The 20,895-nt window shown below is 47.6% G+C and overlaps 1 protein-coding gene across 2 annotated transcripts in view; it reads left to right on the forward strand.

Moving 5' to 3' along the window:
* The window catches only part of NSD2 (nuclear receptor binding SET domain protein 2), a 55,389-nt gene extending 35,753 nt beyond the window's left edge, over nucleotides 1–19,636 (forward strand). For both annotated transcript variants that reach the window (XM_070751445.1, XM_070751446.1), the window contains 13 exons: nucleotides 620–751; nucleotides 2,689–2,812; nucleotides 4,232–4,435; nucleotides 6,062–6,241; nucleotides 6,740–6,896; nucleotides 7,836–8,041; nucleotides 9,333–9,436; nucleotides 9,785–10,054; nucleotides 12,167–12,283; nucleotides 13,415–13,556; nucleotides 14,752–14,858; nucleotides 16,957–17,161; nucleotides 18,559–19,636. In XM_070751445.1, coding sequence (XP_070607546.1) covers nucleotides 620–751; nucleotides 2,689–2,812; nucleotides 4,232–4,435; nucleotides 6,062–6,241; nucleotides 6,740–6,896; nucleotides 7,836–8,041; nucleotides 9,333–9,436; nucleotides 9,785–10,054; nucleotides 12,167–12,283; nucleotides 13,415–13,556; nucleotides 14,752–14,858; nucleotides 16,957–17,161; nucleotides 18,559–18,815 — 2,205 coding nt within the window. In that variant the 3' untranslated portion in view covers nucleotides 18,816–19,636. The remainder of the gene's footprint in view (nucleotides 1–619; nucleotides 752–2,688; nucleotides 2,813–4,231; nucleotides 4,436–6,061; nucleotides 6,242–6,739; nucleotides 6,897–7,835; nucleotides 8,042–9,332; nucleotides 9,437–9,784; nucleotides 10,055–12,166; nucleotides 12,284–13,414; nucleotides 13,557–14,751; nucleotides 14,859–16,956; nucleotides 17,162–18,558) is intronic.
* Nucleotides 19,637–20,895: the final 1,259 nt, after the last annotated feature.

The following is a 20,895-nucleotide window of genomic DNA, read 5'->3' on the forward strand; positions in this document are numbered from 1 at the left end:
AGCACAGGAAGGAAGGTATACTAGCAGTAAATTGGAATAGAGGATAATTGGTTTGTCTGGATGACAAAATCAGAAAAGGAGGTAGCATGAGATAAATGATGTGTAGCCCAGAGTAAATAGATATGGAATGAAGAATGATTATATGTGGTGGTTAATATATGCTTATGGTATTGTATGGTAGTGAAGGTATATGATGCTCTGTGTGTATAGAAGGAAGAAGCTTTTCTGGAGAATTAATTCATCCCCCGAATGTGCAGCAGGCAGGTCACAAATGAAAGTGGATGAAGGACATCTAAGGGCTTCCTCTTTCAGGGCCTGGTTGGGGATGATGGGGTCTGTAGTTCAGCAACTCCTGGAGAGCTGAAGGGGTTAATAAATCTCATCATTTTCACAGAAGCTATGCTAAATCAGAATGCACACAAAAAGTTAGGCAACACATACCGGAGGGTAAGATAGCACAGAATGGATGTGTGATTCTTTCATTTCCTAAATGGTGTTCAAGGCGAGAGATGTTGAAGCCACAGTGAGGAAGGTCTGTAGATGTTGGGAGATGTTTTGATTGTGGAGAAGAAGAAAAAAATAATGCACAGCAGCTCTTAACTCACCCTGTGGTGTTTAGGTTTCAGATGGTCCAGGAGACGAACGCTCGGAGTCTCCTTACGAGAGTGCCGATGAGGGCCTGGGAGAGGTCTCTCAGCTGTCCAAGAAGTCTGACCGAGGGGCCACCACCAGGAAGGAGTATGTCTGCCAGGTAAGAAAGGAGGATTCCTTGTCCAGCCAATTCCCTTTCCAAAAGCTATGGGAAAGAGCCAGCTAGGGGGAGACTCTCATGGGGGAAAGAAACGGGTCTCTTATGTGCTCACGAAGACTCATCCCGGGTGTTCTGCCGCTTATGACACAAGCCTTCCATTAAAGGTAAACATAGCCAAAACAGACACACACACACACAGGAATATGCAACAAGAATGTCTTTATCCGAAACAAAATAGAAGCAAAACTCCCTTTCTACATTCAAAGGGATTTCTTGTAAAAACAAAGCATCCTTGAATGCAGTAAGATCATAAAGGCAAGAAAAACTCCAGTCAATTAACTAGTAACTGTGAAATGCGTCACTGCCACTACTCTTCAGACGTTGTAAAACTCACAATGATTCATGGCCAAAGTCCTGAAATCCAAATAGAGTCCTGAGAACAAATCCTGAAAGGGCAAGTCGAGGTCCAACAAGTACGATCCGATAATCTCCCACACTGCAAGGCCGGCACGCTGACCATTGAACAGCAGCCCTAATTACTTGGACCCCTTAGTGCCTGTCATACTTTTGAAGCTGTTCTCTCCTAGGCATAGCTCTACGCACACGTGGCTCTATCATTGTTTCCTCATCAGAGTCTATGGAAGATAAAAAGAGGGCTGGCTTCTCCCTGGGCTGTCTGCCAAGCCCCCCCCTCTTCCATCTCACTGACCCTTCCTTCTTCAGAGGATAATTCCCTGGCCGCCTCTGTTGGCAGCAAAACAGGCCTGTGACATTTGGATGTCCCCCCCCCCCTCCACCTCCGCAGCCCTTGGGGCAGGAGCTGGGCCAGAGCTGACCACAACACCTCGACCTGATAGAAGACAGTTGTGGAGGCATAATTCTGTTCATAATTCAAGCTCTCAATGTAAAAGTGGAAAGGAAGAGTTTTTAATCAAAGGCAAACCCATAAAATACCCTTGGGCCTCCTGGTTCACCACCAAAGTATGCATGTGAAGAAAAGAGCTCCTCTCCTAACCATGAAAGCGTTGTGAGCAAGGGGGCACCTAATGCTCCATCACGTGTGTGCGGTAATGTCTGTATGACTGGACTTTGAAACATACGAAAGGGGGCCTCTGATCGGTTTTTTTTCTTCTTCAAGGGACCCCTTGCCTTTAAAAACACGAGAGCATCTTTCGCATCTTTATTTAGGGACTCAGTAGATTAAATAGACTAAATAAATCCCAGCACACGATTAGGTCCCCCAGAGTTGGCCTTCTCCAGGTCGCGTCCACCAAACAATGTTGTCTGGCAGGGCCTAGGGGAAGAGCCTTCTCTGTGGCGGCCCCGGCCATCTGGAATCAGCTCCCCCCAGAGATTCGAACTGCTCCCACCCTCCTTGCCTTTCGCAAGAGCCTGAAGACCCATCTATGTCGCCAGGCATGCAGTAACTAGTGTATCCCCCCCCTCTGACCATTGAAAGTTATGACAGGGTAGTATCCATTGTTTTTAAGAGAATGGGTTTTAGTTATAGTTTTTAATTATTAGATTTGTTTCTGTGTTTTATTGTTGTGAGCCGCCCCGATTCTTTGGAGAGGGGCGGCATACAAGTCTAATATATTATTATCAACATCATCATCATCATCATTATTATTATTATTATTATTATTATTATTATTATTATTATTATTATTAAATAATACAGAATATGCTGTGAAACCTGGAACAAATGGTGTAACTGGACTGAAAATAAAATAAAAACGGAAGCATGTGAATATAAAAGATGATAATGCACATGATAAAATCGATACAAGGGAAGAGCTCTAGGCCTGTGTTAAATTGTTGTGATGTCTTAAAAATTAATGAGTAGAGCATTTTTTTTAAAAAGGGTGGGGGCCTGGAGGGAGAGGAAGCGTTGCCCTCCTGGCGCCCTCGTAAGTTCCGCGTCTTCCCTCCTGCAGGTGTGTGAGAAGCCCGGGGAGCTGATGCTGTGCGAGGGTCCCTGCCTGGGGGCCTTCCACGCCAGCTGCGGCGGCCTCTCCGGGGGGCCCAAGGAACACTTTGTGTGTGGCCAGTGCGCTTCAGGCAAGTCTCCTTCCGCGGGGGGGGGGGATCGGGGGGGGCCCTTGGGCTGCTTCTTTTGGCCTCACGCTCCAGGCGCCTCCTTCCCCCAAAAGCAGCGATGGAAGATCCTGAGCGGTGGAGAGGTGAAATGCCGAGGGAATAAAGGTGGTGGCCCCGTGCCTCTTGCTTTCCTTGTTCCCCTGTTTGGCATAGGGGGCCCTCAGCTTGCAACCCTCATGCAAAGGAAGTTTGGGCACTAGGGACGGTCGTTAAGCAGACCCTCATGATGTCAAGCCGGTGCAGAAACGGGATAAATCAACTGCTTGCCACACTATAGAAGCCCTGATGTCGATGGGAACATTTAAAGATGTTCAAGGGTTAAATAAGGTTCAGGAGGGACATGTCTCTAATAGGAAAGTGAACCCAAGAACAAGGGGGCACAATCTGAGGTTAGATCAGAAGCAACGGGAGAAAATATTATTTGATTGAAAGAGGAGTAGATGCTTGGAACAAACTTCCAGCACGCGTGGTTGGTCAATCCACAGTGACTGAATTGAAACCTGCCTGGGATAAACCTAGATCCACCCTAAGATAAAATACAGGAAGTAGCATAAGGGCAGACGAGATGGACCCTGAGGTCTTTTTCTGCCGTCCATCTTCTAGGTTTCTATGGAACTTGGGAGGGGGGGGCCTCAGGAAAGAGCAGATGCAGCCACAGAGCCGTCTTTCTTTGAGGGGTTCAAGGCCATCCTTTGCCCAGCCCCTGGGCAGAAGTGGAAGGAGGACTGGCCACGCTGGCACAACCTGAGTGGGCAACAATGCAAGTTTGTGGGTGGGGGGACACAAGGGAGAGGGGGACTTTCAAGTGGGTGGGAACCTCAGATTCAGGTGCGGCTGCTCGGATGGCTCCGGAAATAAGTTGGAACTTCCAGGAGCATTTTGACCCGGATCCTGATTTACTTTGGATGTTACCTGGAACTTTGACACACCACTCATGACCTCTAAGGCAAAAGTCCTAAGAATTCTGCCAGATCTAAGAAGGGGGTGACCAAAGTTGAGCATTTCGGTTCCTTGGTCAAGTGAGCTGGGGAGACCTTGAGGTCTGCCATCCGTTCCATCGCTGGCTAAGCCCTGGTCTCCCACGAGTGAAAAGGCTGCAGGTTTATTTCCTGCCAACCATAACTTGAACCGTCCTGCAGTCACCATTCCCTCCCCCCAAATCTCCTTCCTTACCATTCCCTAAGAGAGATTTGCAAGCGTAGACGTTTCACGCTGGGAGACGGAGGCTTTGGCTCAGTGAGATTGGACCCACAAGGAATTTGTCTCTGGTGCCGCTGCTTTAAGTCCAGGTGCTTAATAAGCTCCTGTTAAAAACAAAGCTGGTTCTGTTCTATTGGTGAGAGAAACGCTTGTTAAATGTTGCTTTAAATTTCCGCGTAGGTATTCACACCTGTTTTGTCTGCAAGGAGATGCAGTCGGAAATCAAGCGCTGCGTCGTGTCTCACTGCGGGAAGTTTTACCATGAAGCCTGCGTGAAAAAATCCCCCCTCACCGTGGTTGTTGGGAACCGGGGCTTTCGGTGCCCCCTGCACGGCTGCGAGAGTTGCCACGTGGCCAATCCCTCAAGCCCCAAAGTGTCTAAAGGTATTTCCTTCCCCCCGAGTCTCTCGTGGGCCTCCCGGAGCCCCCACGGCACCCTGGTTTATTATTCTATCCATCCATCCATCCATCTATCTGTCTGTCTTTTGGGGGGAGTATAATTTCTTTATTTTTCTCAATCTTAAAACATACATAAATTGCATCAATACCTAACATTGTATATGTCTAAAATCTTATCTAATACATACTTAATAGAGCAGCTTGACTTTCTTTCTTCATTTAAACAATCTTAACTTCCTCCCTCCAACATTTAAACTAATTAGCGATTAAAAAATGTTTAAATTGTAGAAATACAAATTACCACTTCAATGCCTAACTGTGTTTGCTGAATTGAAAATGAAGGGAGACTAGTATAGATCTATTTCAAGTTTTTTTTCTCTCTCATCAGCTAGCCATACCCTTACTGGGATTTGATCCTGCAGCCTCTGCTTTAGTAAGACAGAGAATTAACCTTTACGTCCCAGGATCTCATCCTTTCAGCTTCGTACCAGGGAAGTGTGATAGGGTTTTTTTTGTCAAATCACCCCAGCATACCCAAATATGGGAGGAGCGTAATGCTCCCTTTTTATTTATATATATATCGTTTTGCCCCGTGTAACATTTTGAGTGTCTATGCGACGTTTCAGTGAAATCACATTCACCATCATCAGGCTGAAGTTGTAAGCTTTGTGCTGCTGTAGATATAGTTTTTAACATTTCTATAGATATAGTTAAATGTACAGTATAGCAGCACGAAGCTTACAACTTCAGCCTGATGATGGTGAATGTTATTTCACCGAAACGTCGCATAGACACTCAAAATATTACACGGGGCAAAACCCGAACTCAGAACAATCTACATACATACATACACACACATATCCCTCATTCCGTTTCCCTCCAAGGGCAAAGTGTGCACTATAATACGCTACCTGAATACTAAGGGCCTGGACGCTGCTGCGATGGGGGCCAAGAGGCTGACGGAAGGGCGGGGTCAGTGCCGCCCGAGAATTTCTTGCCCATTTCAAGATTGAAGGCAAGGCTTTTGTCAACTGTAGAGTGACCGGAGATGAAACTTGGACTTATCACCATGCTCCAGAGAGCAAACGTCAATCAATGCAGTGGCGCCATGCCCACTCTCCTTCAGTCAAAGAATTAAAAAACTCTTGGGCACCCACCGCGCACCAATCTTGGGCCCCCATCGCAGCAGTGTTTGTGCTCTTAGCATTCAGGCACCGTATTAAAGCACAAACTTCGCATTTGCAGAGAAACGGAATGAGGACCCCCCTCTCTAACCTTCCCCACAACACCAGTCGATGATCTGACCACTGGCACCGCTTGTTCCCCTCCGCTCGCTGGCTTCCACTACACAATGGTCCAGCTTCCTCCATGCACACTCCCCACGAGAGCTATGCGCCTTGTATCTTTACTTTCCGTATAGCCCTCGTAGTTATGGGTTTTGATACGCTCTGATTCTTTCTTAAAGTTCCCAAGCTTGCTTGTTTGATTGATTGATTGATTGATTTCTATGTCGCCCTTCTCCGCAGACTCAGGGTGGCTCACAACAAAAATAAATACAATAATACAATTTTGACAAAAGCGTTGTGTGCATTTTTTTTTCTTTGTAACCAGGAAAAATGATACGGTGTGTTCGCTGTCCGGTGGCTTACCACGCAGGGGACAGTTGTGTGGCAGCTGGTTGCGCCATGCTTTCCTCCAGCAGCATTGTGTGCACCAACCACTTTACTGCCACGAAAGGGAAAAGCCACCATTCCCACGTGAACGTCAGCTGGTGTTTTGTCTGCTCAAAAGGTAAACAACCCACTTAGTTTGATTGGAGCCGTTCTTCAGTGTCTACAGCAGGTATTGGCTCTTTATGAAGTCCAAAGCCCCCTTTATTTCTTTGGGGGTTGCAAAGCTTTATGAAAAATAATAATTTGGTTCTGCAATGGAACTGAAGTATTTGCATGTCTAAAATTAAGAATGGAAAGAATTCTTTTATACAACAAAGTGAGCAGATGGAAGAAAGGGCACAACTCCTGCTTTTCATTCCTCAAATCTGCTCCAAAGAATTCTCCTTTTGATACTGTCCAACAAACACGATTCCAGTGGGTGCGTCCAGCTTTCCTGGGTCACGAAGGGAGGGGTTGGTAGTCGGCCCATCCCCCAGAGTTCCTTCTGCTGCTGTTCTCACAGATAGACCTTGGCAAACACCGACAGGTGAGGATTTGAAGGCTTAAAATAAAGCTCTTCCCCCCACCCACCCACTTGTCCTGTTGTTGAGGGTTGTTTTGTGCCTTTTGGTTGCAGGGGGGAGCCTGTTGTGTTGTGAGTCTTGTCCTGCCGCCTTCCATCCCGACTGTTTAAACATTGAAATGCCAGACGGAAGCTGGTTTTGCAACGACTGCAAAGCAGGGAAGAAAATCCATTTTCAAGATATTATTTGGGTCAAACTGGGAAATTACAGGTTTGGATTTATAAACATAATTTCAATATTTGGGGGGAGGGGGAAACCCCATCTTTGTTGGTATCATATGTGTTGTGAGTGGTCCACGACCGGGTCACTTAGTGAGAGATTCTGAGGGGGAGGAGGAACCGGGTCAGTCTTGGTGCTCTAGGTCTGTGTCAGAGAGTGAGAGTGAGGGAGAGCTGGAACCTGAGGAACCTCCAGAGACTGTAGAAACCCCAATGATGGTAATGTCTGAGTCAGGAGAAGAGGGGGATATTGGGGACCAGGAGCCCCTATTAGATGCCCGGGTCAGGGCCACGAAGCAGACAGGAATTTCTTTATGGAGGAGGTTTCAGAAAGTGAGTCTATGAAAGAAAGTCCACACAGTTCTCTCTCTAGGAAACAGTTGACCACACCCAGACCGTAGATAAAGGAGGGTTTCTGGGTAAAGGGGTGGAGGTCCTAGATTCAGGGGTTCCAGAAATGCCTCGCTGGCAACCTGCTCTTATCCTTCTAAACTCATCGGACAGAGATGCAGCTGTCTGGGGAAAACCTGGAGGCCCATGAGTGTGTGTGTGTGGCCGGAGCAACACAATCTCACTGAGGAAGGTTACTTAGCTTTGACCCTCGGCTGCTGCCAGAACCTTTATTCTCTCAGCCAATTTAACCGGGAAAGCTGCCAAGATGGACTGAAACCCCTGAATTTGCTTGTATATAACTCCTTTTTTTCATATAAAAGTGTTTGATTTGGAATCTCAGCGGGTGGATTCCCCCTTTTTTCTGGTCCGAGTAGGCGGAGGCAGAACGACATGATTGTGTCTCCCTCCTCCTTGGAGCTGAGAAAAAGGGGGAGTTTGTGCCTGGAAAGATCTTGTGTAGCAAAACCTCTGGGAGGCGGTGGTGGCCCGTGACGGTAGCGCTTAATGTCTCCCTCTGGTTGGGTTGTCTCCGTGGCAGGTGGTGGCCGGCCGAAGTCTGCCATCCCAAAAACGTGCCCCCGAACATCCAGAAAATGAAGCATGAGATTGGAGAGTTCCCTGTCTTCTTCTTCGGCTCCAAAGACTACTACTGGACCCACCAGGCTCGTGTCTTCCCCTACATGGAGGGAGACCGGGGGAGTCGATACCAGGCCATCAAAGGCATCGGGAAAGTCTTCAAAAACGGTAAAGTATTCTCCCCTCTCAGCTCCTGCTGCGTGGCCAGTTGCTCTCGCGTAGAATCAGAAGGCCCTGCATGAGTTGGGACTTGAGTCTTTTGTGAACGTGCCCAGCTAAACCTGGCTGATTCCCGAAAAGCTAAGCAGGATCCGTGAGGCCGGAGGCGATAATTACAGGCAGGTGATCCTTGACTCGTGGCCAGTCATTTAGCAAACGTTGGAAGCCACAACAGACTCACTGGGGGCAAATGTTTCCCCAGTGTCACCTGGTCAGGCGTTGGGGGCTCTGTGTTAGACGATAAGGAGTAAGCAGTGCTACTCTTAAGTTACAAAGGATATACAGAGGAAAACGTGAAGGTAGAACATATCCAGCTAATAACCCAGAGATATGAGTATTGCTACATATAACCAGACCAGATAGCTTGAGTATATGAATATTATTATGTTTATCAAATATCGCAGTCAGTAACAATCCTGGTCATTCACAAATACAGTGGTACCTCGTCTTACGAACTTAATTCGTTCCCTGATGAGGTTCGTAAGGTAAAAGGTTCGTAAGATGAAGCAATGTTTCCCATAGGAATCAATGTAAAAGCGAATAATGCGTCCAATCCCAAGACTCACCCCTTTTGCCTTACGCCGCTGGGAATCCCCGCCTCCGTACTTATGTTGCCAGCCGAAGCGCACGTTTATTGCGCTGCTGGGATTCCCCAGAGGCTCCCCTCCCTGGGAAACCCCATCTCCGGACTTCCGTGTTTTTGTGATGCTGGGATTCTCCTGAGGCTCCCCTCGCTGGGATTCCCTTCATTTTTGCCAGTGCTGCTTTGAATTCCAGCGAGAGGAGCCTCAGGGGAATCCCAGCATCGCAGAATCATGGAAGTCTAGAGGTGGGGCATCCCAGTGGCGGCAGCTTGGGTTCGTAAAGTGAAAATTGTTTGGAAGAAGAGGCAAAAAAATCTTAAACACCGGGCTCGTATCTTGCAAAGTTCATTAGAAGAAGTGTTTGTAAGAAGAGGTACCACTGTACATCAATCAATCTTCTCAATACATATACAAACCAACATGAGAGCACACAGTTCTTACTGCATATAGAAGGGCTTACAATTCTGCCCCAAGAGAGATGCTGTTGACTCCCTCTTATGGGTTTACTGCATCACCGGCTCTTAAAACAACAATGTACTAAACCTGCTTTGATTTTAATATACATTACTTAATATAAATTATTGTTTTTTACAAAATGAGAGGCCTCTTCGCTTAGGAGATGTGTGCAGTTGTAACTTTAATAACTTTTTTTAAAGCTTTGCAAGACGCAGAAATGCGCTTCCGAGAGATAAAGTTTCAACGGGAAGCCAAAGAAACTCAGGAAAATGAACGCAAGCCTCCTCCCTACAAACACATCAAGGTGAGTTGCTTTGACCCCCTAGTCAGTCAGTCTGGGGATGGGCCCAGGGGGCGGGGGGTTGGGTTAGCCCTATTTGGCAAGCCGAATGATAACAACAAAGTATTTGGTGACCACTGGTCACCCAGAGTTGTGCGTGCAGCTCCATTTCCGCTGCCAGGATGCCATCCCGCTCTCCGCGGCCCTGGTAGGGAGCCAGTGCTGCTGAGGCCCCATAACAGCAGAGGGAGCAGTGGGGAGAGTAAGAGAGGTGGGGGAACACACGCCAGGGTGAAGGGCTCACGTGGGTCGGGGCCCTGTGGGCCTGTTTGAGGGGGAACGTCCAGCAGCTCCGTCTCTCCGACGTGCCAGGTCAACAAGCCCTTCGGGAAGGTCCAGATCTACACGGCGGATATTTCGGAGATCCCCAAGTGCAACTGCAAACCCTCGGACGAAAACCCCTGCGGCCTGGACTCCGAATGCCTCAACCGGATGCTGATGTACGAGTGCCACCCGCAGGTGTGCCCGGCCGGGGAGCGGTGCCAGAACCAGTGCTTCACCAAGCGCCAGTACCCGGAGACCAAGATCATCCGGACCGAGGGCAAAGGCTGGGGCTTGGTGGCCAAGAGGGACATCAGAAAGGTATGGCCAGCTCGGGACATAACAGTCACCCCTCGCTACTTCTTTGCGGTTCATCTTTGGCGGATTCGCTACTCCACGGGTTTTTTCAAAGGGGGCTTAAATCCATTCAATCCATTGAAAATCCATGAAATCCTTCTACAGTCCTACTGTCCTCTGTTAAAGAAAGTGGTAGGACATCCTGTGTAGTTCCATCTGAGGAACATTATAGAATGGCTGTTTCATGCAAAGGGTGGGGTTTAAAAGTCCATAATACTCTTTAAATGCATAAAAAAATATCTTTCCTCTACTTCACGGAAATTCCCTTTTCATGGGTGGTCTTGGAACGCATCACCCACGAAAAACGAGGGATCCCTGTACATTTGGCCGACTTGGAGAGGACCTGGAATATAGATTTGTATTTGTATTATTTGTATTTATTAGATTTGTATGCCGCCCCTCTCCGATGACTCGGGGTGGCTAACAACAATATAAAAAGACAATGTAAGCAAATCTAATATTAAAACAGTCTAAAAGCCCCAATTTAAAGAACCACTCATACATACCAGCATACCATGTACACATTCTATAGGCCTAGGGGGAAGATTGTGAAATAACTAAATCTGCAGCATATAAAGAAAATGATTAGAAAATGTTCTACCGGTGGCACTGGGCTCCCTCAAGATTGGCTGAAATGGACCCAAAGGCTCATTCGGTTGGTTAGGAAGGTAAAAGAGTTTGGCACCTTCTTTCTTTCGTGTGTGGTGGACATGCCCCAAAAGGAAAGGCCACTGGGAAAAAGTCTATGGTTACAGGCAATTATGGAAAGAACAATGGGATTTACCCCTGAATTTATTTTTTTGCTGAGTATAATGAGGAAACGGCACACCCAAAATAGGCAATATTTAACGATACGTAGTATAATGGCAGCGAGGATAACATGTGCTCCATTCTGGAAGAATAACCAAACTCCACCCGAGAATATATTGATGGGGAAAAATATAGGTGTGCAGAGATGGACAGACTGTCCCTTGAACTTAGAGGTCAAAATAACTCGGAATACTATGAAACATGAAATAGATGGTACAGTTGGACCAAGAAAGAACAGTGAAACAATGTGAAAATGACGAAAATATGGAACTCTGTAGACATATTTAAATGTGTAATTGTTATCTTAGATTTTAATTATTAGATTTGTCAATATATATTGTTTTTGTCACTGTTGTGAGCCACCCTGAGTCTGCGGAGAGGGGCGGCATACAAATCTAATTAATAATAATAATAGTAATAGTAATAGTAATAATAATAATAATAATATGAAAGGGATGTATGTCGCATAAAGCATATTATTAAGTAGTAATAACCTTAACGGGTGTAGAACTGTGTTAACTTTTTGGGATGTTTAAAGATGAAAAACAATTTAGAAAATTGAAAAAGAAATGAAAAGGCCAAGCCTTATGGGAGTTGGAGTAGCTCCCGGGAGAGGTGGAGCCCTGGAGAACTCCTCCCAAAGTCTTTTTAGGGGCTTCATTCCGTCTTGTGTTTTACGTGTCATCTCGGCCCCCCCTGGTGGTTCAGAATGTAACTACAGAGGGTCCTCTACTTAGAACAGTTTAGTGACCAATTGGAAGGATTAGAGAAAAAAACCAGGAATGTTTTTCACACTTAACGACCGTTACAGCATCGTTGTGGTCAGGTGGTCCAAACTCCAGACGCTTGGCAACTGACTGGTACTTATGACGGTCGCACTGTCCCAGAGCCCCCTGACCCCCCCCCCTCTTGCAACCTTCCGCCAAGCAGTGGGGAAGTCCAGGTTCCCTTAACAACCGGGGGACTGGTTCAGTAACTGCAGGGATTCGCTTAACAGCCGTGGCAAGGGAGTCCATAGAAAGGGGACAGAACTCCCTTAGCAACATAGCGCTTTGGCTTCTGTTGTGGTCGGGGGTCAAGGACCATCTCTCCAGGACATATAACGGCCAGGACAAAGGGACTTGGGCAAAGCCCCAGATGTGCAGCCTCCGGGTTCTGACCGGATCGTTCTCAGCAGAGAAACTGGCCAGGTTTGGCCTCTGCGCCTCCCGTTTCCCTTCCGGTGAGGATGATGATGATGAGCAGCTGAGGTTTTGTGTCTTGCAGGGGGAGTTTGTGAACGAGTACGTTGGGGAGGTGATTGATGAGGGAGAGTGCATGGCACGCATCAAATACGCCCACGAAAATGACATCACCCACTTCTACATGCTCACCATCGACAAGGTATGGTATTCCCACACGGCTGAGCTTGGCTCCCCTGGCTGGCCCTAAATCATCATCCTGACACCCACACACTTGTTATGTCATTCAGCAAGAGCAAGACCCCCGTTCTCTCTTGGGAGGGGGGGGGGAGCTATCTCAAAAACTCCCAGAAATAATCATTACCCATCTAGAAATAATCAGAAGCAAAGAGACCCCGGAATAACCTTTGAAGGTCAGAGTCCTTCGGAAGAGAAGGATTGAGGGGTGGTGATTTCTGACAGTCTCCAAAGGGGTGAGCAGTGTGGTCAGGTGGTAGGGAAAGCAAGTAGAATGCTTGGCTGCATAGCTAGAGGTATCACAAGCAGGAAGAGGGAGATGGTGATCCCGCTGGAATAATATTGTGTTCAGTCCTGGAGACCTCACCTGCAAAAAGATATGGATCAAATTGAAGGGGTCCAAAGACGGGCTACAAGAATGGTGGAAGGTCTTAAGCATAAAACGTATCAGGAAAGACTTCATGAACTCCATCTGTAGAGTCTGGAGGACAGAAGGAAAAGGGGGGACATGATCGAAACATTTAAATATATTAAAGAGTTAAATAAGGTCCAGGAGGGAAGTGTTTTTAATAGGAAAGTGAAGCCAAGGACAAGGGGGCACAATCTGAAGTTAGTTGGGGGAAAGATCAGAAGCAACGTGAGAAAATATGATTTGACTGGAAGAATAGTAGATGCTTGGAACAAACTTCCAGCAGACGTGGTTGGTAAATCCACAGGAACTGAATTTAAACATGCCTGGGATGAACATAGATCCACCCTAAGATAAAATACAGGAAATAGTAGAAGGGCAGATGAGATGGACCAGGGGGTCTTTTCCTGCTGTCAATCTTCTAGGTTTCTATATTTCTGACCCTTTCTTGGTATGTTTCCCAGGGGTCTTAATTTAGCTATAGGTGGTGTGACACTTCTGTCAGGCAAAATTAGCTGAATCGGAAGTGTTGAGCTCTGACATTCTAGACTTCTCTGGAAGGATGCTTTCTTTTAGGGGAGATAAAATTTACGCGGACCACATAAAATGTCCGTTGGTCAAGGACCCTTTCTGTTGGGAGGGTGCTGCCGCTGAGCAGGTTTCTGCTTGAACCCCATTGGTTTCCAGGACCGCATCATCGACGCTGGGCCGAAAGGGAACTACTCCCGCTTCATGAACCACAGCTGCCAGCCCAACTGCGAGACCCTGAAGTGGACGGTGCACGGAGACACCCGCGTGGGCTTGTTTGCCATCTGCGACGTCCCTGCAGGTACCAGCGCCTCTGCCCCCCTCTCCCCACACCCCCCACGCTCCCCCTTTCCCTCTTGAACTAAGCCCCCTTTCGGGCCGTCCAGCCTTTGGAGACCCAGATGAGCTTGGGGTGGTTTTTATAACCGCTCAGCTGGAGACCTTTCCCCACAGCTAGCGGTGCAAAGCCACCCACATTCACTGCTCAAGCAACAAAGAGGTGAAGGTTTAAAATATATTTTTTTTAAAAAAATTCTCTACCATAAAAACATACATACATAACAACACATGCACATTTTCAATGAATAACTATATACTTAGACTTATATAAAACCTTTTAAAAAAATCCTAAATCTCATTTCCAATCCCAAATTATTCAGTCTAAGGGGGAAGGGAACCTACCGTATTTTTCAGAGTATAAGATGCCCTTTAGTTTTTGGGAGGGAAAATAGGGGAAAGAGCCTGCTTACCAGGTGTTCCTGCGTCCTTAGTCTGGTCAGCTTCAGCACATTATTTTATCCCCTGGTTAGAGCTTTAAAAAAACCTCATTTGGGGAGAGTAACGGTGAAAGAATGTGCAAGCCGGAAAGAGCTGGGAACATCGTTAGCACCTGGTTAGAGCTGGAAAGAAACTTACTCAGAGCAAGTCAGAGCAATGAATAAAAGCCTGCACAGACTTAGGGCTTGGAAAACATTCTTTGCAGAGAGAAGCAGTGGAAGAGCCTGCAAGGGGAGAGCAGCTAGTTAGGGCTGGGAGGGGGGGGGAGGCTACATTCAGAATATAAGACGCACCTGAATTTTCAGCCTCTTGGGGAGGAGAAAGGTGAGTCTTATACTCCGAAAAACACGGTATGTCTAATTTTAGCTTAAGGATCAATAGACTGAAGAATGTTTCAGTTCTAACAATCAAATTCTTAGCTCTTCAATTCCGTTTTCTGCTTGGAAAAATGCTACGTTCAGCGTAGAAGAAAGAAGCGTCTCACGATCCACAAATACGGCCGTCTGCTGGTTTTGGGCCCTCTCTGTCCCTTGCCTGGGCCTTCACAAAACAGCTTCTGAAGCCCAGCTGACCCTTGGAGAGGGAAGCAGGGAGAGAAGCAGGCAGAGCGGGATGACCGCTCCCCTCCGAGGGCTGGGAAAAAGCTGCTTTGGGGAATGAGCCAGGGTCCCTGTTGTAGTGGCGGCTGCCATTAAACGTTTCCTCTCGTTTCCCCCCAGGGACCGAATTAACCTTCAATTACAACCTCGACTGCCTGGGCAATGAAAAGACGGCGTGTAAATGTGGCGCTCCAAACTGCAGCGGCTTCCTTGGAGACCGGCCAAAGGTAGGAGGAGGGGGCCACCCCCTGTCAGGCTCTTGAGAGTCAGAGTGGCACAGTGGTTAAGAGCACAAACACTGCAGGCTCCTTCAGCTAACTGCTAGCTGGGAGTTTAGCAGTTCAAATCTCACCACCGGCTCCAGGTTGACTCAGCCTCCCGTCCTTCCGAGGGGGGTCAAATGAGGACCCAGATGGTTGGGGGCAAATGGGCTGAGTCTGTAAACCGCTTAGAGGGGGCTGGAAAGCTCTAGAAAGTGGTGTTTAAGTCTAAATGCCACTGCTCTTTATGGGATGTCGTAAGTCCAGCCTGTGGCAGGAACCAACAGAGTCCTCGGTACCAACTAACTTACAGAATGTGCCCAAAATCTGGAACCACTTCACTGCCAATAAAATTTGGCGAATTTTAAAAAACATTTTGTGATGTAAAAAGAAAAAAATTGCCGTAAAACTATTTTATGATGTAATGCAATATGTCATAAAGACATTTCCTGTGGGGAGGTCAACTCTTGATGTTTGACACTACAGCGCGTGTGGTCCTTGTCGTTAACCAAAACATTTGTTAAGTGAGTTTTGCCCCCTTTTTATGACACTTCCTGCCCCAAGCTTACTTTAAGGGAAGGGCTGCAGTTGTTAAATTAATCCCTCGGTGGCTTAAGTGAACCTGGACTCCCCCATTGACCTTGGTCATCGGAAAAAGGGGGTCGCATAAGCCCAGCACACACCGACACCGTCACAAATGTCAGAAATAAGTTCATTTCTGCAGGCAATATCCCAATGCAAGTCTATGGTTTGTAACTACGGGAGAGGCTGATGGGAGCCATAATCAGCATGTAATCATGGATTTGCTAATTGTGCTGCAACCTGATTGGCTGTATGCCATATAAGGAGGAACCACACCCTTGCATGGGTTTGGTGGTTTTGATACAGAGGGGTTGGTGTAGAGTTCGTTGTAGTGTAGTGCAGTGGTTTCCCAACCGTGGCAACTTGAAGATATTTGGACTTCAACTCCCAGAGTTGCCACGGTTGGGAAACACTGGTTTAGTGGTCAGTGCTTAGTGGTCGCAGTGGTGGAATTTAACAAGAGTTATATGAAAGCAGTTTGATAAAAGAGAAATAAAATTCATGTTTACAAGGAAGCCTCCTCCTGCTGTGTTTCATTGAAGACGTCAGTTAGGTAGAGTGGTTAAACTGTGACCACTTGGGAGGTTCACTTCTGTGTGCGTAAAACTCTCTCTGCCCAACACGTTATGGACCGAGTAGCTCTGCCCAACATAGTTTCTGAATTGTGATCACATGACAACCCCCCCCCCCCCCGGGCATAAGTGTGAAAAATGGTCATAAGCCACTTTTGTCAGCGCTGTTGTAACTTCTAACAGTGACTCCGTCAAGGTTCCAGGTAGCGTCTGAAATCAGAGTCTGAGTCCAAGTGCTCCTCAAAGTTCCAGTTTATATCCGAGCCATCCTGGCCCCTACGCAGGGAAGCCTGGATCGGAGTTTCCCACTCAGTTGAAAGTCCATCTCCCTTGTCCCCCTACCCACAAACTTGTCATGTTGCCCAGTTATGATTGTGCCAGCGTGGCCAGTCCTCCTTCCACTTCCGCCCAGGTGGGTGGGCATAGGATGGCCTTGAACCCCTCGAAGAAAGAATGCTCTGTGGCTGCGTCTGTTCCCTCATGAAAATCCCCCCTCCCAAGTCCCCATCAACCACACCAGGGCTTCTGGAGAGAGTGTGGCAAGCGGTTGATTCGTCACCAACTTCTGCAACGCTTTGTTTAACGACCGTTCATATTGGCCAAACTAGTTCTCTTGTCCATTTCAGTGCACCTGTATATTTTTTCTATCAACATATTTCCCAATGGAGCTTTGTCATCGTTCTGATGCTGACCATAGGCAATTCTTGCTGCTGTGATAATGTGTAATGTTAAATATTGTATACTTTTTAGGTGTTGTTTCCTTATTCTTCCTAAACGTTCTGGAGTATATTCTATTGGTCTTCCTGTGATCTGTTGCAGCCAATGATGGACCTTTTTCCAATAACATTTTGCTTCGATGCAAAACAAAACATAACAAAATAATTCGTCTTATTATTATTTTTATAATTAAGAATTCCTCCTCCAACGCCTCCGAAGAGAAAAGGAAGAAGACCAAACGAAGAGCCAGAAGGCGTAAAACGAAAAGCGAAGCCAGGAAAAAGACGGAGGATTACTGTTTCCGCTGCTCGGATGGGGGGCAACTTGTCCTGTGTGACCGGAAGTCTTGCACCAAAGCTTACCACCTCTCTTGCCTTGATTTGGTGAAACGGCCTTTCGGTGAGTAAGAAAGGAAGCATGAAGATAAAAGCCTCAACTCCGTAGAGAGGATTCTGGATCCTTAAGGATCGTAATAATCAAACCAACGTACAAGTTTAGGAGCTTTTCCTACGGTTGAGTGTGGACTCCGGTGTTTAAAATGCAGCTGACATATTCCAGCAAAGACCCGGGAATGACTCCCCAGGGAGAGCAGTGAGGAGGGGGACGAGGCTGGGGAGGTTTTATGATGGGACGTGGAAGGACCCTTTAGCCTCTTCTGAAGGGGGCTGCCAGGAGTAAGTGGGTGGGCAGGAGGAGGAGGGGGATTAAGCATTAAGACCAAGAGAGCCACCCCTGTTCACCTGTCTTATTTCCTGTAGCAGGGAGAGGCAGGGAGTTTTCAGGAGTTATTGTCCTTGCAGATTTATTTATTACTACTTTTTATAGCAATAAGCCGCCCTGAGTCCCTGGGGATTGAGTGGCATAGAAGTCTAAAGAAACAACCTGCCCAACTCCAGATGGACTCTGGGCGGCTTATAAGGAATAAAATCAGAAGAAAAACCAGTATAAAAACATACTAAAGTGGTATAAAACAGTAAGCCATTAATAAACCTAACCAACGTAGACACTGCCGGTCGCGTTCCTACTGATCCAGGGTTCCATCCATTCAAACGCATAAGCAGAGACTCGCAGAGAGGAAACCAGGCTCCATAGCTGAACCGTACATTGTTAAGCTAATCGCAGTCTATTCAGCGGGAAGGGAAAGGCATTAAAGAGCCCCCCCCCCTCCAAGTGTGTTCATGTACAGCTTTAAGCACTTTTTTAAAATAAGGTGCTTATTAGTTGTGTGGAATGTCCTCTCGTCCTCTCCTTTGAGAACGGTCCTATAGTCAGGGAGATAAAGGAACATGTGGACCAGTGAAGGACGGCCGTCTTCGGGGCTTCCGTTGGGCCCTCTGAGGTTGTTGCGCGCATGCACACGAGATTTGGCTTTTCCACATGTACAGCAAGTGAAACCTTGCGTGAAGATGCTCATGTGAGACTTCAGCAATTTTCACCAATGTTTTTGCTTATGCGCAGAAGCAAAAAAAAAAATCTGCGAAAATTGCCAAAATCTCACATGAGCATCTTCACGCAAGATTTCACTTGCTGTGCGTGTGCAAAAGCCAAATCAGGCACGGGGGTGCGTTGGGGGTGTGCAAATATGTGCGCATCCTGAAAATGGCTTCTGGAGTGGAGGAATCTGACCCAATTCCGGTAGCAGTGGTGTGGACGGTTCAGTTTGTTGGCTGCCCTCTTTCCTTTCCCCCGTTTGTTCAAGGTGGCGGAAGGGAAGGGTGTGAGCGGACGCGGAGCCCCGGTCCTGGCCGGTGTGTTTCCCTGCTGACCTTTTCTCCTCTCCCCCCCCCCCCCGGCAGGCAAATGGGAATGCCCCTGGCACCACTGCGACGTGTGTGGCAAGCCCTCGGTCTCCTTCTGCCACTTCTGCCCCAACTCCTTCTGCAAGGACCACCAAGAGGAGGCCGAGCTGGAGTGCAACTGGAGCGGACAGTTGTTTTGCCCCGACCACAGCGGGGAGAACTTCGCCGAGAAGAAAGCCAGGCGGCCTCCTCGGAAACTCTCTTCCGCCAGATGCAAAGGGCAAAGGAACACGTGGAAGAAGAAGAGGACATAATAGCGAGAGGAGCCGACGTTTCCTCCCCACCAGCCCCGCTTGCCCAAGGCCGTCTTGTAAATACGTTGTGAATAGGGTCAGGGAAGGACACACTTTCACACGCCTTGCGCAAGGACAGGGGTTGGGGGGGCGGGAGGGGGGCCGTTTTTATAAACCCACTGAGCCAACCGCGGCAGGGCGCCTGCTGCATCTGCACTGATCATGAACTCTGGCCTGACAAGTTCAGACGTTTTTTCAGGACAAACCAGGTTTCTCTCCAGAGAAGGCTTGCAAACTGTTAGTAGGAAGGGAACAGTTCTTTCCCCGCCGCTTCCTCAGACGGGAGGCAGGTCAATTTCCGACCGGCGTCTTGTGGACAGTCTCTTTTTTGGGTAGCTTTTGAGATAGTAGCCGCTGCCGCCACTCGGAAGGAAGCGTTTCGATAAGAGGGAGGGAGACGGAGAGACCTTGATTTTAGCTTTGGGAGCCCAGCGTGGCGGCGAGATCCGCGTGGCAGGATCGCATTAAACGAGGGGGAGGTGGGGGTGGGAGGGAGTGTCGTACCATGGCTTTGGATTTTGTTTTGTGGTTTTAATTGTGATAACATTCTTCGATCAAGACAAGGGAAGCAGCAGAACCTCTAGAACCCGTGGCAAAGCTTCGGAGGAAGAAGAAGAAGAAGAGTCCGGTCACCTTGTGCCTCAGGTCAACTGTTTTCTTGTTCCAATAATTAAGCAAAAAAAAAATTGCATTACCAGTGTCCTCTTTTAAATGGATATTAAAAATCTGTGCCCAATTTTTTTAGATCGTATTTGCATAATAAAAAGTATTTCAAAATCAAACCTGTTGTGAGTGGTCCACATCCAGCTCAGCTGGTCACGGATTTTGAGGACCAGGAGACGGAGGAGTACCAGCATTGCAGGCCAGTGTTCTTGCCATCTGAGAGTGAGTAAGAGTTAGGGACTGAGGAACCACCAGAGACTGTAGAATCCCCAGTTAGGGTAATGTCTGAGTCAGAGGACGATGGGGACTTGGAGGATCAGGACCCCACGTTAGATGTAAGAGTACGGAGGATGAGATCCAGGCATGAACATCTCTCTAGAAGGGGGGGCCCTTGGCATTGATTAGATCTACGGGACCCTTGGCCACACCCCTTGCCAGTGTTTAAGGGACAGGCTGATGGGAAAGGCGATGTGGCAAACACTCATTCCTCAGGGAGGACGGTTGCATCGGAGCCGACTTTTCCATCCCCCTGGATTTCGATTCCTGCTTTTGGCTTGAGCTGTAAAATCCCCCTGGACTGTGAGTAGTTAATTAAAGAAGACACGTCAGAAGCGGAGATTTAGGACTCCATCCTGACTGGCATCCCGGACTCTCCTTATCGTCCACTAATGAGGGAAACGAACACGGACATCGCATTCCTCGCGCTAACTCCTGTGTTGCAGAATTTGTTTTTCCAAGAGACTTGAACCAAAGTGTCAGAGGGTCTTTATTCCCGGTGATTGATCTGGCCAGACGGAACAAAACCCACCCGAAGTTTCTTTTGTGCAGGAGACCGGAATAAGCCTCGAGACGATGGTGGGAGCCAACAGGACTCTTCAGACGGCCTTTCCCTCGCTGGGGTTTTCCCCCCCATCCATCGTCTGGCTAAAAAGGGGACTTGAAGCCCAACGGAAAGAGACATTTTTAGTGAGCAGGAAGTGGGTGCGATAGAGCCGCCACTGGCATCCACATCTGCTCCTGGTTGCTCCTGATCCCATCCTGGTCTGTTTTCAAGTTGCTGTCTTGATGGGCAGGATGAGTGAATCCCAACTTGCTTTATATATTTTTCAAGCTGTTGCAAAGATAAGAAGAGAAGTAATCATAAGAAGAGAAGTAATACTACGTGTTTCCCGGAGTGGATTTTGATAAAATCCTTCAAGGTTTCCTGATTAGAAATTGTAGGAGCGCCAAGTTCTTGGAGTGGGTATCGTATTTTTCGGAGTATAAGACGCCCCTTAGGAAAATAGGGAAGAAAGACAAAAGAATCTGCTTATCATGTATCCATTTGGCTAGCATCCTTGGCCACACTGTTTTCTCCCCTGGTTAGGGCTTAAAAATA

The sequence above is a fragment of the Erythrolamprus reginae genome, chromosome 4 (assembly GCF_031021105.1).
Source record: "Erythrolamprus reginae isolate rEryReg1 chromosome 4, rEryReg1.hap1, whole genome shotgun sequence".
NCBI lineage: Eukaryota > Metazoa > Chordata > Lepidosauria > Squamata > Dipsadidae > Erythrolamprus > Erythrolamprus reginae.